The 17,512-nt window shown below is 38.1% G+C and overlaps 1 protein-coding gene across 5 annotated transcripts in view; it reads left to right on the top strand.

The window, feature by feature from the left end:
• Positions 1-2,922: 2,922 nt before the first annotated feature.
• The window catches only part of LOC127435484 (coiled-coil domain-containing protein 136-like), a 43,785-nt gene continuing 29,195 nt past the window's right edge, over positions 2,923-17,512 (top strand). For all 5 annotated transcript variants that reach the window (XR_007896235.1, XR_007896234.1, XR_007896236.1 and 2 more), the window contains exons 1-2: positions 2,923-3,049; positions 3,313-3,540. Coding sequence is in view for 2 of the 5 variants with exons in the window: in XM_051689029.1 (XP_051544989.1) it covers positions 3,486-3,540 (55 nt within the window). In the remaining 3 variants the exon portion in view is untranslated. The remainder of the gene's footprint in view (positions 3,050-3,312; positions 3,541-17,512) is intronic.

Below are 17,512 nucleotides of genomic sequence, written 5' to 3'. Positions count from 1 at the left end.
CTTTTAAGCATACAGTAATCCAGTATATTGGACAACATTACCTTGCATCACTGGCGTTAAAAACATACAATATTATGCGCTAGGAGGTGGTAGATTTTCTAGAGTTTCGCATTAGTTAAAATGCGTATTAAGGTGATGGAAATGGTTTATTCACAAAACGATGACGTGTTTTGACCACTGGTGCATGTGTTTTGAGTGTGCGATAGCTTGATGTGACTAGCCCACCGAAAGGTCCAACCTTGGCACACAATTCTTTGAACATACGCTTGTCATTTGTAAGTTTTTAACCCACAGCTGGTCAATAAAGTGGGTCCTCACAATCCGCCAGAACAGTTTTGAGAGCGGGTGCTCCCAGGTATGCATAGACTGGCGGTGTGTGGGCAACGGATCTATTTCAGCCCCATTATATCAGATATTACACTTATTCTGCATTGTCTAGTGGAAGCATTTAATAAAATGAGATACTTGCTCCAATCTTGCAAATAAAACTGTCCCCAAAGTAGGGAGAGGCCATTCAGCTGCTCCATCATGACGAGGCGGCTCCCTCATGATAATGCGCAGTACGTAGTGGAAACACGCAACAATTCGTATTTTCTTAAGTCAGATTTTTAGAAATGTGCTTAAAAAATGCTAAACATCTTGGATGGAAATCCAGCAACTGACACCTAGGGGCTTGGATGCAGCATCATTTAAATTCAGTAGTTTTAGCATGCACAGTCAGCCATGATTACTTTAATCAGTGAGTGAAAGTGTCAAATAACAGGACAGTTACTGAGATTTAGTATTCAGCTGGTCATGTGATTCTAACATGGCCGCCCCCATGTGTGGACCCACTCCATGTAGAATAAAACAGCTTTTATAAGGTTACTGATATGACTGGAGTCTTAATTTTAATATGAGTGGTCATGATTTCCTACATATATTGCAAAATTACAATTCATGTCTTTAGAAGTTGAACTTTTTTAATGAGGAAAAAATTACTGAGTGCATCTTTAATTTACTCACGTGCAGATTCGCGCGCACGCACTATGAAGTCGGGTCTCTTCGGCAGAGAATATCTGAACTTTTTTCCTCAGAAATTTCAACACAAACTTGTTTTGACAACTATGGCAGAATGGTCAAAACAGAGCACCTGTGTTAACTGACTCATGGATAAACATCACCTAACCTTGAGCAGATATAACATATAACTGTGTAGCTAAGTATGTGAAAGTCTCAGTGAACATTGTGTACACGACCTGTATCAGTTTCTGCTGATGCCCTTACTCTCTGTTTTGATGTGTCATTTAAGTGGAACATTTCTGGCCCTGTTTCAGGTATGATTCATTGCAGTTGCCATTCAGCGGACCTTTTGGTTGCCAAGCAACACCATCAAGTTGCTGTGACAGAGTGAATGCTCGTTCTGTTTTTTTCTCCCGCCACTGTCACGCTTTGACAACGAAGCAATTTTCCCGCGATTTGCATGGCCTTACTACGCAAACAAAGATGTTCAGCAATACTCTGAATGGCTAAATGTCTTTCATTCAGCTGTAGTTTCTTAATGAGATAACATCAATGAGATATGTAGGCTAAGGAATAATGCACTGTCAGATGGTCAATTTGGTGAAATAAACCCAGACAGGTTGATCAGATCTTTTTCCACATGGTAACATTTGGCGTTTTTATTCCATCCATGACTTGATAATGGCAATATACATTATGACAAAGAATTACATCCTTGTCCTTTTTCTGTCATTTTTTTCTTGCCCTCTTAAAGCCTCTGATTATTAAAAAATAATACCTGAGGGTATTTTGAATGAAGAATTCATTTAAAGGGATAGTTCACCCTAAAATGAAAATTCTCTTATCATTTACTCACCCTCATGCCATCATAGATGTGACTTTCTTTCTTCTGCTGAACAGAAACGAAGATTTTTAGAAGAATATCTCAGCTCTGTAGGTCCATACAATGCAAGTGAATGGTGACCAGAACTTTGAAAGTCCAAAAAGCACATAAAGGCAGTAGAAAAGTAATCCATAAGACTCCAGTGGTTAAATCCATATTTTAATAAGCTACATGATAGGTGTGGGTGAGAGACAGGTCCATTTTTAAGTCCCTTTTTACTATAAATCTCCACTTTCACTTTTACATTTTTTTTTTATTTATTTATTTTCTTTTTCTTTCTTTCTTTTTTTTTTTTTTGGTGATTCATATTATTTGTGCATATTGCCACCTGTTGGGCAGGAGGAGAATTTATAGTTAAAAGGACTTAAATATTGATCTGTTTCTCACCCACACCCATCATATCGCTTATTAAAATCTGTATTTAATCACTGGAGTCAAATGGATTACCTTTGTGCTGCCTTTATGTGCTTTTTGGACCTTCAAAGTTCTGGCTTCCATTCACTTGCATTGTATGGACCTACAGAGCTGAAATATTCTTCAAAAAAAAATTTTTCTTGTTCAGCAGAAAATAGAAAGTCACACATTTGGGTGGCATGAGTGTGAGCAAATGCTGAGGATTTTCATTTTTGGGTGAACTATCCCCTTTAAACAGCATAGCACAAATAATACTAAACTTCAGTTTTCATGTCTTAATGATGCACTTCATAAAACAGCAGGATTTGCTAAATTTTATCATCTTTCATGATCAAAACAAACTAACAAATGATACCCTTCAAAACCAATTGACAAAATGACAATTTTAGGTGAAAATGTATGACGACTTCATTATGCATTCATTGTTGCCCCTAAATATTCTGCATATTATTGGGACAACAGGGCCCTCAAAAGTTTCATGTAAGGTTTTTTTTAGAGAGAGAGAGAGAGAGAGAGAGAGAGAGAGAGAGAAAATTGACTGCACAAAGGAATCAAAGTGTTAACAGATGAGAAAAGAGCAAACTGAGGTTAAGAGATAAAGGGGGAGCAAGAGAGCTAGAGAGAGTGAGTGAGCAAGCAAGAGAGGGAGGGAGACAAGAAGAGGGCATGCAGTAAACGACTGATAATGCACAGCGAGTAACAGGAACCTAAGCCGTCAGAGTCCTGAGCTGCAGACAGATCTCATTAAAGGTAAGCAGAAAACTGCTTTCCGTGTATGTTTGATAGTCAGATAATGGTAATGTTACTGAAACATCCTTAATGCTGTGCATTTCAAGCTTTGTTTTTAAAAGAGGAGACAATAGGAAAAAGATACAGAGAGAGAGAGAGAGAGAATTGCACAGTTCTCCGGGAAGAGCATAATCATTTCTAAGCAGCAGTTTAGATGGTGATGTGTGCTGTGGTTTACTAGGATATTGAACTGAACCGAGTCTTTGTCTCTCTGTGTGTTTCAGAATGTATCGACCGTCGCAGCACAGTGTGTGTGGAGCCTGACATTCCTTCAGGGCTGTGTGTGGTTGTCTCTTTTGTTTGTTGACTATTATCACTGCGCTTGTTTCATTAGTGAGTGTGTGCGTTGACATCTGCCCCCACCCCCTACTTCCTGGGGCCTGTCGCCAGGACAACCATGGACTGCGGCTTGCGTCTGCCTCCCGTCATTGAGGAGGTATTGGATTCTGCAGGTGCGTGTCAGTGTGTGTATGTGTGTGTGTGTGTGTGTATTTGAAACCGTGTTTCTACATGTGTTAATTTGAGTACAGCAGAGCGATGATGGATACAAATAATTGTTATTGTTTTTCTTCCGGAACACAAACTGAGATATTTTGAAGAATGTCCGTGCTGATGTCCTTACAAAACAAGCATAAAGTGACCAGAGGCTATCAAGTTCGAAAAAGGATGAAAAACATACAAACAAACAAACAATAAAAGTAGTCCATGCAAGTCATGCATGAGATATTTCAAGTCTTCTGAAGCTTTACAATAATTGTGTGAGGCTACATCCACATTAATCCGGATACATTTGAAAACTGCGTTTTCGTTTTCGAAACGCTCCGTGTCCACAGTTCCGTTTTCAAGTGTTTTTCGATAGTTGCTCGTCAACTCTGAAACATATGAAAATGCTTAAATCCCCTTACTGCGTATGCGAAAAATCGCCGTTGCATGTACGGTCTGAAGCGCAATTATCCTCGTGTTCTTTCGCCGGGCAGCAATTCCGATGAAACTTCCCTTTGCCTTTGAAGGAATGCAATGTGAAGGTTGTACAAAGTAATATTTATCTTTAACAATGCTATTAAAATGGGTAGAAGGCACAAAAACATAGCTACAACATGGGCCGCCATCTTGGTTGTTTTGGGTTGAATGGATCCCATGACTGCGTCACATGACGACAAATATGTAATCGTTTTCAGATACCTCCATTTTCCCTGTCCACACTACAAGGCAAAGCATTTTCAAATTGATCCACTAGGGAGAGCATTTTTGAAAAGCTCAGTTTTCGCTGTCAAAAACGACGTCTCAGGCTATGTCCACATTAATCCAAATACATTTTAAAACTGTGTTTTCGTTTTTAAAACGATCTCTCTCCACACTGCCGTTTTCAAGCATTTTCCAGCAGTTGCTCCTCCACACTAAAACGTATGAAAACGCTTAATCCCCTTACTGCACATGCAATAAATCACTGTTCCATGTACGAGCTGAAATGAAATTGTCCTCGTGTTCGTCACCAGACAGCAATTCCAAGTAAACTTCTCATTGCCTTTCAAAGAATGCAATATGACGGTTGTACAAAGTAATATTTATCTTTAACGACACTATCAAAGTGAATAACAGGCACAAAAACGATGCTACAACATGAGACGCCATCTTGGTTGAATGGATCACATGACTGCGTCATATGACACCAATTACTTTATTGTTTTCAGATATCTCCATTTACCCTGTCCACACTACAATGCGAAGACGGTATTTTCAAATGTATCCTCTTGGGAGAGTGTTTTTGAAAAGCTCTATATTTACTGTCAAAAACGCTGTCTCAGTGTGGACAGAAGGCCAAAACGTAGAGAAAATGATGCATTTTCAAACAAAAACGTATTAGTGTGGACGTGGCATGAGCAACACGAAATTTACTCTGAAATCTTTCTTTCATATCTCATTCCCGCTCACTTGAAGCATTAAGATTTGATGTCAGTGATGCCAAACAAAATTGGTTTTCATGAGTTTCAAGTCTGGTTGGTAACTGATGTACTACAACTTTTTTTTTTTTTTTCACATGCTGTATATTTATGGGGAAATTAAGTAGCTTAAATAAAATAAATTAAAAGACTTTGAAGACATGCATCAAGGCATTATGGAAAACCAAATACTTGCTTTCTGATATGTTGCATGCTCACTAAGGTATTGTTATGAAACTGTTTTATATTTTCTGCATGTATGTGTGTGCATGCATTTATTTTACACCACAGATCTCTTCCTGGAAGAGCTTTGGTGTCATAAATAGCCGTTCTCTGTAAAGACAAGAGAGATTGTTTTAAATTGTGCCTCTGATCTTCAAAGCGTCTCTCTCACCGTCTCCAGTTCTTTTATTCCGTTCCCAAAGAGCCTTTCCTCCTGTGACAAGACACAGAAGGATTGTTTTACTTGATCTGATGTGATGTCACCGCAGTAAATGGGGACAGTAATAAGTCCTTTCAGGTGAACTGAAGAGGAAAGATAGATTGAAAGAAGATGAGAGGGGATCATTTTAACAGCACTTCCCTGTCATACACAAACTTTTGAAAACCGTGCTTCCATGACAATTCCCTGTGAATTCTCTGCTTATTTTAACAACAGTAATGGCACTGCCTACTTCTCCTTCATCTGTCAGACTCCCACATGTTCCACATTATTAGAATGCCACTAGCATTCCTTGTCCACCCACGGACAATGAAGACACATGTTCTTTCTCTCGCCAGCCCACATTCTTGAGAGCCATGGCGCCCACTCAGTTCGGATCCAAACAAAAAAAATTTCCAAACTTTTTTCTGCTGCAGTCACTGACTTCATTTGCATTTAGAGGCCTCCGTCTCACTTTCTCATTTCATGCCTTTTTAAGTGTTCGTCCATGTTGCTCCAGAAAATTAGAGTGACAGTTGACGTCAAGAGATTAAAAGGTTAGATTTACCCAGCAGACTGTTTTTTTTCTTTTCTTTACTTTATCACACTGATAGAGAAGACCTGTTTTAAAGGAATGTTTCTGTTTCAATACAAGTTAAAGGAATAGTTCACCCGAAAATGAAAATTCTCTCACAATTTACCCTCATGCCATCCCAGATGTGTATGACTTTCTTTCTTCTGCTGAACACATTTAAAGAACAATAGAAAAATATCTTAGCCCGTGCTTGAATTGAGGGGGGAGCGGGGTGGGCCTCCAAACCCAAAAGGCATTAGGGACCCCCCATAAGAAGTCAAAAATAGATTTTGGTCCCCAAATATTTGTATTTTAGTAAAGATAATAATGACAAATACTAAAATTTACACAGTTAGGATATGGTAAATTTTGTGAATTATTTGCAATAATCAGGGCTCTACAGTGTGAGTGTTTTACTCGCATTTGCGAGTGTAAATTACTGCTTGCGAATGCAGAAAATTATTTGTGCTCACCACCGTGAGTAACAGTTGATCTAATACCCAAAGTTATAGAATTACAACTCCTTAATGCATCTTCCCTCATATACCAAATACTTTTAAAAGAGGCGCGTTAATTATTTTTGCATTTAAAGCACCTTTTTTTCACTCTCACATGGCTCTCCCTCCCTCTCTTTCTTTTATGCGCACTCAGGAGAGAGATATACCACGCGAAGATGGTTTATGCAGAGTTTCTTGCTTGTTTTTTATGTGTCAAAATTACGGACAGTGTTTTGAATAATGACAGATTAATCTCGTACTCACACGAAAGATTTTGAGAAAAATAGTGGGTCAAATTAAAAATGTGCGAATCCATAATTTGTGCAATAACAATAAACAGCATGTCAGTGTCCTCGTCTAACTCAACGTGATAAGCAAAATCTCAAACATAAATTTTTTTTTTTTAAAAATCATGAAATGTCACTCTACCACTAACAGACTCTTTGCACAACTGCGTGAGGATGATGTGCACCAAATTTACAGTATTCTGCTTCTAACGTAGCTTCTAGTCGTGTGGACGAGTGCTTGTGGGTTTCTTTTTCTTGGATCTTCAGTGGTCATGACAATTCTATAACATCATAACCATGCACTGCAAGACTGTAAAAACCTCTTAAAATGGCATACCTTGTTGATGCTTTATAACGAGACCATTAAGCAGCTGCATGGCTCTGCGTCGATGTGTAATAGACCAGTAGAAATGTCAACCGCTAGAATTGTATCAAGTATCATGTCTGCCGCGGTTATGCATGTTCCCAAAAATCATTATATTATAATCATAATTTTGCATTTCTCACGGCCATCGATGATAGTGCTCTCTCGCGCGTGCACACGAGCAAACACATAGAGCGCGAGGAGAGAGGGCACGCATCCATGGGCGGTGATGTATGTGTATACTTACATATACAGTAAGTAGAGGTGGCTTCAAGGTAAAAAGGTTGGGAACCACTGGTCTGGCGCATAGTTTCATAGAAAAACAGTAATAAAAAAAACAGCATATACAGACGCAGAGTTGCTTCTTTATGGTTGTTTATGTCATATAAAATATATTAACATTGTATAGCTTTCATGAATATCCCATTAAGCATTATTGCATTATATAATGCTTAATAGACAGTTTAAACTGAAAATACATTAATGTAGTTATGAATGTCATAAAAGTTTGATTTGAAAGATTTAAATGTTGATGAACTAGCAACTAATCTGTTAAGAATTAGGCCTACCTACACTGTAAAAAATTGCTGTAAATTTACCAAAATTCCTACAGCAGTCTACTATGATTCTTAAATACAGTAGTTTGCTGTTAAAAATGTTGCATTCTGGGAGATCAAGAGCAGGCTCACTGTGAAGTGACTAGTTTTACGGTAAATAGCTGTTCTGTGCAAGGCATTAGGGGAAAAATAACATTTAAAATCATGATATCATCTTGGTGAAAGCTATAGTGACATTTTGAAATGTATATTTTAACACCCCCCCCAGCAAAACAGTTTTTTTTAGTTTGTGGCACATGGTTAGTGTTCATGATGTTTCTGACAAACACCTCTGTTCTTTATCATCTCACATCAGCCTTCATTTGTCTGTCTAATGAGAAGTAAAAAAAATAAAAATAAATCAACCTTAGAAGCAATGTACATATTAAATGTACAATTTTGCTTGGATTGAGCAATGTATTTTTTATGAAAAAAACAAAAACAAAAAACAACAACAATCTGTACACAATAAAATAACAGTATAGCACTGCATTGTGGGTTATAATGGTGAAATACCCATAAGCCTTTGTGCGTAAGTATGTGTGCTTTGGCAATGCATTGGAGCTACAAAAATTAAAAAAAAAAAAAAACGTACAAAATTATTTATTCAGACTTAATAGAAGTCTTAGTTTAATTAGTGTTGTTGTTTTGTTATCAATAGTTGTGTTTTGATTGAAGTCACCATTATGGTGATTAGTGATCTCTTGAGCTGGCACCTTGGACCTTCTTTATTATTATATTATGTTCTTCCAGCCATCAATTTAAGTTATTGCACTGTGTTACTTGGAAGACAAAATCTAAGGTCAGACTGAATATCTGATCCTACCTTGCAAATGGCACTATATGTGGCAATAGTGATGCATTACACATAAAAACATAAAAGCAAAAACAATAAAGGATATTTCAGCAAAATGATATCAGTAAATTGAGTGTTTGATGTTTTTGATGAACTTACAACATCACCTAGGTTGTTATCAAGACACACAGATATCAACTCTCGGCATACAAAATGCAACAGTGGTGACAATTAACAAACATACTTTTATGTAAATAAGTAAGAGCTGAACACTAAAATCCAAGTAACTTGGACTACAACAAAAACAATGTCAAAATAAACCAGTAAATAGTAAAAAATTGAAGTAATTTCTTCATGCCGCAGTGCATGCTGGGAACATAGCTGTTAATTTCAACAACAGTAGATAGTATGTAATTTGACAGCTATATGCTGCTAAATTACAGTTGTATTCTGAAGCTGTAAAAACAGTAACTAGCTGTTAATTTCAGCAACAGTAAGACACCGTTAATTTTACAGTAACATGCTGGCAACACTGCTGCCAGTTCTTTACTGTTTTTTGACAGGAAAATCTTTAAGAGTGTAGAGTATATGTTTGATAATGGCAAATGGAAGTATAAAGTATCATCAATATATTATTAGTTTATTAGTGGCTTAAGGAGATCCGTCAGGACTGATGTAGCTAAGCGCAACACCCCCCAATCAATTTTCATTTCATAGAATTTTCATTTTTGGGTGAACTATCCCTTTCAGCTATATCGACAGCCTCTGTGACATGCTGTCAATTACCACAGAAAAAAAATTCGTCTCATCTTTTAGTTTGTGCAAACAAATGGAAATTGCACCTATGGTAATACACTTATAGCGGAAGTCTGTGGGGCAAGGCAACACACCTGAATAAATGGTAAGATATATATACTATTTTGAAAGTAAAGTCTGTGCTCACAAACTGCATGTGTCAACTTTTACACCCTCCAGAATGCCTTGCCTCATATACTTCCATTGTAAGTGCTTTACTATACACATACAAGTAAAAATTATGTTGTGTGATTATAGACATTATGCCACAGATGTTGTCGATAAAACATAACGTGTAAAAACGAAAGGAGCTTCGGATTTGCTTAAATGTTGCAACGGTTTACATACACTGGCGTCTGAACTGAGAGTGACACAAACAAGGCAAATCCCAGCTTTCCTTCCTCTAAATCTTCCTCTCGTCCATCCTGTGGAGCTTCCTCCCGCTGTCAGGGATGTGAGGAGTGGCTCTTTAGAATGTTCCAGAAGAGATGACGGCGGGATTCTCAAGGGCAATTCAAGTGAGATCATACTCAGCAAGAAAAGTTACATGCAGAGAGGGATACTGTAGACAGGCCACACGGGTAAGAGAGAGCCCACACACACATACAGAAAACTTTCTCATTAGTGAGCTCTTCAGGAGTCCACTGAGAGTGCTGACTTGGAGAGTTTCTTCTTTTTGGAGTTTCAAAGCTCTTTTCTTTCTTACCGTTTATTTCCCTCTTTCAGCTCCCCGTGTTGTGGCTTCTCTGCGCTTGTTCTTAAATAAAACATGAAATCAAAATTGACCCTTTCTTCTTTCTTAATAAAAGTCCCTGTATTTATTGTGGATAATTTGTCAGTTCACATTATTCTAAAGGAAAAAAAGGTTTTTCTTTATAATCTGTCATCAAAATGCTGAAGTAATCAAGCAAGGTGAAAATCGAAAATCTGATTGCTTTGAGAAAAAAAAAAAAAACTCCTCTCCTTTCGCATGGTTTGAGGTATCCTTCAAGCCTCAAACCAGGAGGGTGCAGGATGAGTTACGTGCAGAGGTTTTGGGCAGAAGAAGAACAAGTTACAACGTTAACTGCTTTTAATGGTCCAACCAAATCTTATACCCAGAATTACGTCTCCTTATGAAAGGTAATTGCATTTTGAATGCTTGTCCATGTTGTCTGTACTTTAGTACAAGGGTTTTCAAACTGGGGTCCACGAAATATTTGAGAGAGAGAAAAAAACGATTTTTTGGGAAGTTAACAAGTTCAACACATTATCTTTAAATTCAGTTAAAAAGAAGGAAGGTAGTCCCTTACAAGGGGTTCATCATATATGGGGGTCCTTGGCATCAACAAGTTTGACACTTTCTTTAGTGGATGTTAAGAGGGCCCACTGTTATATTTGAAAATTCAGAAACACATTGGGCTTAAACACTGAGAATGTTACCCAGTAAAATTATCATAATTATTCAACCTTGTTCTAATATGTAGTTTTTAAAAAGGATCTTGGTTGAGATATTTTCTAAAAAGATGATTAATTGAATATGCATGATTGAATCCAGTTTGATGTTGTTGTTGTATTTTATAACTGTTGAGATTTTGAGGATGTGTGTGTAGTTCTTACTATCTACAGTATGTGTGTTATTAGAACAAAACATTCCAGTAGGAGCTATTGGGGTTTGGCCAGGGGGCTGTAACCATAGCAACAAGGAGAGCATGTGAACTCCTGCAAACTTTATCGTCATACAGCTCCTCCCCTTGCGTCTGTCAGAGAGAAGCAACAATCTGTTTTTCCGGTGCCTTTTTCTCCCCTTCGTCACCCTTTTTCCTGCTTCCCACTTCCGCTCCCCTTCCCTTGCTCCTTCCCTCCCCTTCTCTCATTCTACCTTTCTTCCTGCCAAGCCAGGAGAGAGCCGATGTGAATAATTCATGCCTTTCTTCACTGCGTCAGAAATCTGACACGCTCAAACACACACAGACACACAAACTCACACATTTAAAGGACTCAAATACTTCCGGGACACATTGATATCTCACTTAAACTCAATTCTTGCCATTCCTATGCCATCTTCACATATTTCTCTATTTGATTTAGATTTTCTAGCCTTATGACGTTGTGACATTGGTTTACTCTCACATTCTGTAAGAACGCTACAAAAAGTCATTCTCTTAAAGGGATAGTTCACCCAAAAATGAAAATTCTCTCATAATTTACTCACCCTCATGCCATCCCAGATGTGTATGACTTTCTTTGTTCTGCTGAACAAAAATGAAGATTATATATAAGAATATCTCAGTTCTGTTTATCCTCACAATGCAAGCGAATGGGGATCAAAATGTTTAAGGTCCAAAAAGCATATGAAGGCAGCATAAAAGTAATCCAAACTTCTCCAGTGGTTAAATACTGTACATAACTTCAGAAACAATATGATAGGTGTGGGTGAGAAACATCAATATATAAATTATTTTTTTTACTATCAATCCTTACTTTCACTTCCACATTCTTCGTGCATATCGGCATCTCTGGGCAGGGAGGAGAATTTATAGTACAAAAGGACTTAAATATTGATCTGTTTCTCACCCACACCTATCATATCACTTTTGAAGATTTAGATTTAACCACTGGAGTGGATTTTATGCTGCCTTTATGTGCTTTTTGGACATTCAAAGGTCAGGTCACCATTCACCTGCATTGTATGGACCTATAGAGCTGAAATATTCTTCTAAAAATCTTCATTTGCGTTCTGCAGTAGAAAGTCATATACATTTGGGATGGCATGAGAGTGAGTAAATGATGAGAGAATTTTCATGTTCATTTTTGGTGAACGTTTAATTTAATGCATATTTTTTTTTTCTTGTATTCTGGTAAAATTTTAGATTTTAGAAATTTTAATAAAATTAAGAAAAAAATAGAGACAAATTTGTAAAATTGTAAGACTAAAAATAACTATTATTTGTTTTCAGAAAAGTTTATTTTTCTTATCCCACTGACAAATTCATTATTTTATTATTTGTTATTTAATATATAAATAAATATATATAATATTTTAAGCAGAAACTAAATTTTGTAAGATTAATGCTTGATTAAGAAATGTGTTAAGAAAAATACACCTATTCAAGATATACTCTCTGAAAACAATTTGTAATATCTTATGCAATTTTATTTCTATCTTGTTTTAGGGATGATGAGATATTTTTTACTGGAAAGCAAGACAAAAATACTAATTAAGAAAATGAGTTTTTTCACCATGACATTAGGGTGCATTCATTTTCTTATTTTCTAAAGAGGCTTGATTTTGATGTTAAACTCCATTTGTTTGAGAAATTATTGCCATTGGGAAGGACACAGTCAGGGTGACCACTGTGTACATGAGGCCGGTCTTACAGTATTCTGTGTGTGTGTGTGTGTGTGTGTGTGTTATCGTCAGAGTGTGTGTAATCAGCAGGCTTTTAGACTGGATGGCTCTGCGTCACAGCAGGCAAAATATCAGATAACATATAAACAGGACCAATGAAGAGAATGGATGTTTGGTGTTATCTAAATCGTTTATGTGTTACTCAGTCTCTTTCTCTTTTAAACTCACTCATTACGAATTGATCAAAGTTTGATTAGATGCTTTGTGTTGTTGTGGTAACGTCTGTCATCACTACCTGTGAAAATGAATTAACAGTGTCACAATAGAGGAGAGAAGAGCAGCCATAGATACAGTAGGTAATTGGGGTGTAATGAGAATACATATTCCTCCCCACCTGTGAGTCCTCATTGATATTCCTGAAACACAGGCTTGTACTTATGACCGGATGCAAATTTATATTCTGTTTGTGTGTGTGTATGTATATGAATGAGTTTTTTTTCAGGGCTATACAAGCATTGTTTAATGCATGTTTTTGGACAGATTGTAATGGATTTTGCCGTACTGGCTATTTTGTATACATCAAGATGGAATGGGATGGGAGCTGTCAAGCTCCTGAAAAGGCCATAAAAATACCTCAAAAGTGGTCCGTATAATTTATATAACTTATTATAAGCCATACAATAGCTTTGTGTGAGGAACAGACTGAAATTGAAAATCTTCCCCTCTATCGTTGCTCTCAGAGCTTTATTCGGAGAGCAAGATTTCCTGTAAACAGCCTTTTAAATATTGATTTATTCCTCACACAAAGCTATCATATGGCTTCAGAAAACTTGGAATATATCACAAGCCATTTGGGACTCATTTTATGGTACAATACTTAATGCTGTACAAGAGGATTGTTACCAACCCCTCCATAATCCCTTTTCCATTTATCTGCTTTTTGCAACACAGCTGTCAATTTATTTCCTGACAGGCACTGTTCCACCAGCTCAGTCTGGGTTTTCCGCTCTGAGACATTGCAGTCTATACTTATCCTGTAGTTACTGCAGGCTTATACAACACCGAACACCAACCACATCACTTCCCTCAGTCACAACCCTGCAGCTTACACTCTGGGAATCCACTTGACTTCACGAGCAGCTGTTTAACATTATAACAAGGGCAGCTTTTGAACCATTACTGTATATTTTTTTTGCATTTTGGAGCAATTTAGCATATGCACAACACCGCAGTAATAGAACTATTGGCAGTATTTTTGGCTGTAGCTTAGCATGCTGCATTGCAGTCATGCTTTGATAAGGAGGAATGCAATTTAAGTAGAACATGGCTAACATGGTTAAAATCTAAAAATGCAGAAAAGGTTTTGCCAAGTTTGTGTTTTGCGGTAGGAATAGGGTTAGGGAATAGAAAATATCATTAGAGCAGTCTAAAAGCAAAAGTAGTCAATGGAATGTCCCCATCATTATAGAAAACAAACGTGCATGTGTGTGTGTGTGTGTAAGAGTCTAACTCTTTGTTCTTTGATGTTTGTATGATGTACTCTTTGTGTCTTTGATCCATACTCATTGATTTTGTGTGTGTAGTTGTGAATGTGTGTTGGAAGTGTGATTTTTTTTTTTTTTTTTGCCTTCTCCTTGCTCCTAATTTCCCAGGGGGCCACTGTGACTGTGTCCATCTTTATCTCTCATCACAGAGTGGAAATGGGATGTGCTGTGATTACTAATAATGTTTAGGCTCTAATTTTCAATGCAGCTCATGAGAGAGCATCAGGCTTCATTTGCTTAAAAAAAATTTTTATGTCAGCGTTTACTCACCCTCATGTTCTCCTAAACCCATATGAATTTCTTTCTTCCGTGGAACACAAAAGGAAATGTTAGGCAAAATATAAGTCTCAGTCACCATTCACTTTCATTGCTTCTTTTTTATTCATTCAGTGATAGCAAATAGGCTTTCAGTCTCTACCATTCCACCTAACACAGAGATGGCCTTTGATTTGGCCCGCCTTGAAGTATATGACAAGAGTGAAAAAAAAAAAATGCTATTGACGCAGCTTTTCATTGCATTAATTTAGCAGTTTGCAGTGTAATGTTTTTCATTTTATTTTTTTTGTATAATGAAATTATAAAGGAGGGGAACCAGGGCAACTTTAATATTTTAATATAAAACAGTGTGCAGAGCACAATTCGGCGTGGGATTGCAGCTGTTGTGCACAATTTTAATAATTCCTGCAATTTCCACGTTCATAATGCGGGAAATTCCCGCACACTTTTATTCACTTTACAGTGCAGCTGCAAATTAATCTCTACATTAGTAAACCAATAGATACAGATGAACAAATCAAATCAATAAACTTGTTTTTGTATCAAACTGTAATTCCAGAAGCTGCACGAGTAAATCCGCTCTGTCTCTCACTTTCTCTCTCTTGCAGCTGTCAGCAGTGTCAGAAGTGTGAGCGCGCGAAGTGAAAAAGTGCTTTGTTGCATAGTTACTGAACTTAAGATGTTACAGATGTATAAACCTTTCTAAACGTGTTAATTCGACATCCAAATGGCATTATACCAAGTCTCCGTAAATGAGCGACGTGATAAAAATATATAATTTCTGTTTATAGTCAACAAAACTGTTAACATTGCAAGCACATGAGCCTTTCATATCTTGGCGCTTCCTCATTATTCATATGCAGTACATTTGCAAGAAAGACAGAAATAGCAAAAATACTTTGTGTAATGTACCAGCTGCATGATGAAGAGAGACACTTAAACACCTGTTACACCTCTCATCTCCATCTCTAGTTCCATCCAGGGTTGGAAAGTAACAAACTGGGGCATAAGCCAGACTATGGCAAAAAAATCCCCCTGCAGTCTGATATAGTTCCAAATTAATATATCCATTGCATTCTTCATTTGAATTTTCACTGAACATTATTTGTTTTGTGCTGTCTGTTGTGCAGATGTTGCCGAGTCAGTGGCGGATGCTCGCGCCATATACGCGCACAGACGGGCACTCCGCTTCTCACGCTGTGCATCAGTTCGGTGTCGTGCTCTCGTGCTAAAATTACCAAATGCTACAATGTAGTTAATAATAATAATGGCTCGAAGGAGTTGCTAAGTTTTTTTTATAAACTCCTTATTCCAAATCTGGAGAAATGCTGTCATCTACTCTGTGTCGGTGCATTTGTTTTGTAGGCTGTCAATAACAGTGCACGTTATGCAATGCCCCCCATATCCAGGCCCTGAGTTTGTTATAATGCAGTGTTCTCTTTTGGCCCACGGCCCTCAATCAGGATTGATTTTTGTCCCTTCGTAGGAAAAAGTTTGGGCACCTCTGGCCTAACATATATTTTTGTGTTCAGTGGAACAAAGAAAGTCATACAGGTTTGCAACAACATGAGGGTGAGTAAATTACTGAAATTTTTATTTTAAATATAAATGTTATTTTATTGGATTTGACGGATAGCCTGAGACCAATAGCCTGAAAAAATCATGTTGAAAGATTTCTGTGTTAAGGTTAAGTTCAGTGTAGTGTTACCCAGGGCTAGTAGTGGGAATGAGAACAGAGTTATAAACAGGAAACTAATGTCACCATCTGGATTTAAGCCAGACTCTGGCAGATATGTGTGCGTGTATGCATGCATGTATTAAGTGTATACCAAAGGTCTAACCTTTTCAAGTCTAGGTCATGGCTCACTGTAACCTTGATTTTATATATTATAAAAAAAAGTCGAAGGGATGAGTCAAAATAATTTTTGTGGTAATTAACATTAAGAATGTTGCATTTTAGGCCTGGCTGTCAGGTTGAGTAGCAGGAAGGGCAGAACTCAAGTGCAGAGTGTTACAATGGGCATTATTTAATAAAAAAAATATATATATAAGCAAAAGGGGAAAAAACACAGTCCAGGGTGACAAACCAGATGATGGGCTGGAGCAAGGAACCGACAAGAATCCAAACGAAACGCAACTGACAGAGACACAACAAGGGACATAAACACAAGAAACATCCCACAACGAACTGGCAAAAAAACAAAGGGAGAATAAATAAGAGAGAAAATAAGGAGAGTAACGAGAAGGGGCAGGTGAAACTAATGAACTAATAACAAGGCAAACAAGGGGGCGGTTTCACTTAAGACAGCACAGACACGAGTGCACATGGAAATGAGAAAACCCAAAGCTAAGTGCTAGTGTCAGGATCCAGCCACAAAAACTATGAACAAGACCAATCGAAGTGGCAGGATCCTGACACTACAAAACCTCAACTAGAGAGTCAGGATCCTGACACTACCCCCTCTTCATGGCTTACAGGCATCCCAAACTGAACAAAAGTCAAACAAAAACAGTAGAGAGGCAGGTAGTTAAACAAAAACACAAAAACGTCCAACAGATGGGGGCGGGGTCTGGCGGCCTGGGAGGAGGCTTGATGGAAGGGGGCGGGATCCGGCGGCCAGGGAGGAGGATCCAGGAAGTGGGTGGGGTCCGGCTGGTCCAGAGATGGGATGAGGTCAGGCAGCCTCAGAACATGGCTGAGCAGACTAAGAGTAGGGACAAGGTCAGGCAGCTCCAGGACAGGGTTGAAGAAAAGGATGGTAGCAGCCGATGGGCAGGGGTCATTGTTGGCACCGGCTGCAGGGGAAAGCATGGAAACATAAGCAGCCCAAACACACAGGAGGTAGCCAGGTATGATATGGTAAGATTCACCAGAATACCGACCTCCGTGATCAAGACCGGGAGAGCTGCTGTCAGGGGAGTGACCTCTGTGGCCAAGAGCGCTGGGGACAGTGGAACAGTTTCCGTCGCCGGGAGCGCTAGCGGCAGGGGAACGACCTCTGT

This window comes from Myxocyprinus asiaticus, chromosome 45 (genome assembly GCF_019703515.2).
Source record: "Myxocyprinus asiaticus isolate MX2 ecotype Aquarium Trade chromosome 45, UBuf_Myxa_2, whole genome shotgun sequence".
Taxonomy (NCBI): Eukaryota; Metazoa; Chordata; class Actinopteri; order Cypriniformes; family Catostomidae; genus Myxocyprinus; species Myxocyprinus asiaticus.
This window is presented reverse-complemented; position numbering and strand designations above follow the sequence as displayed.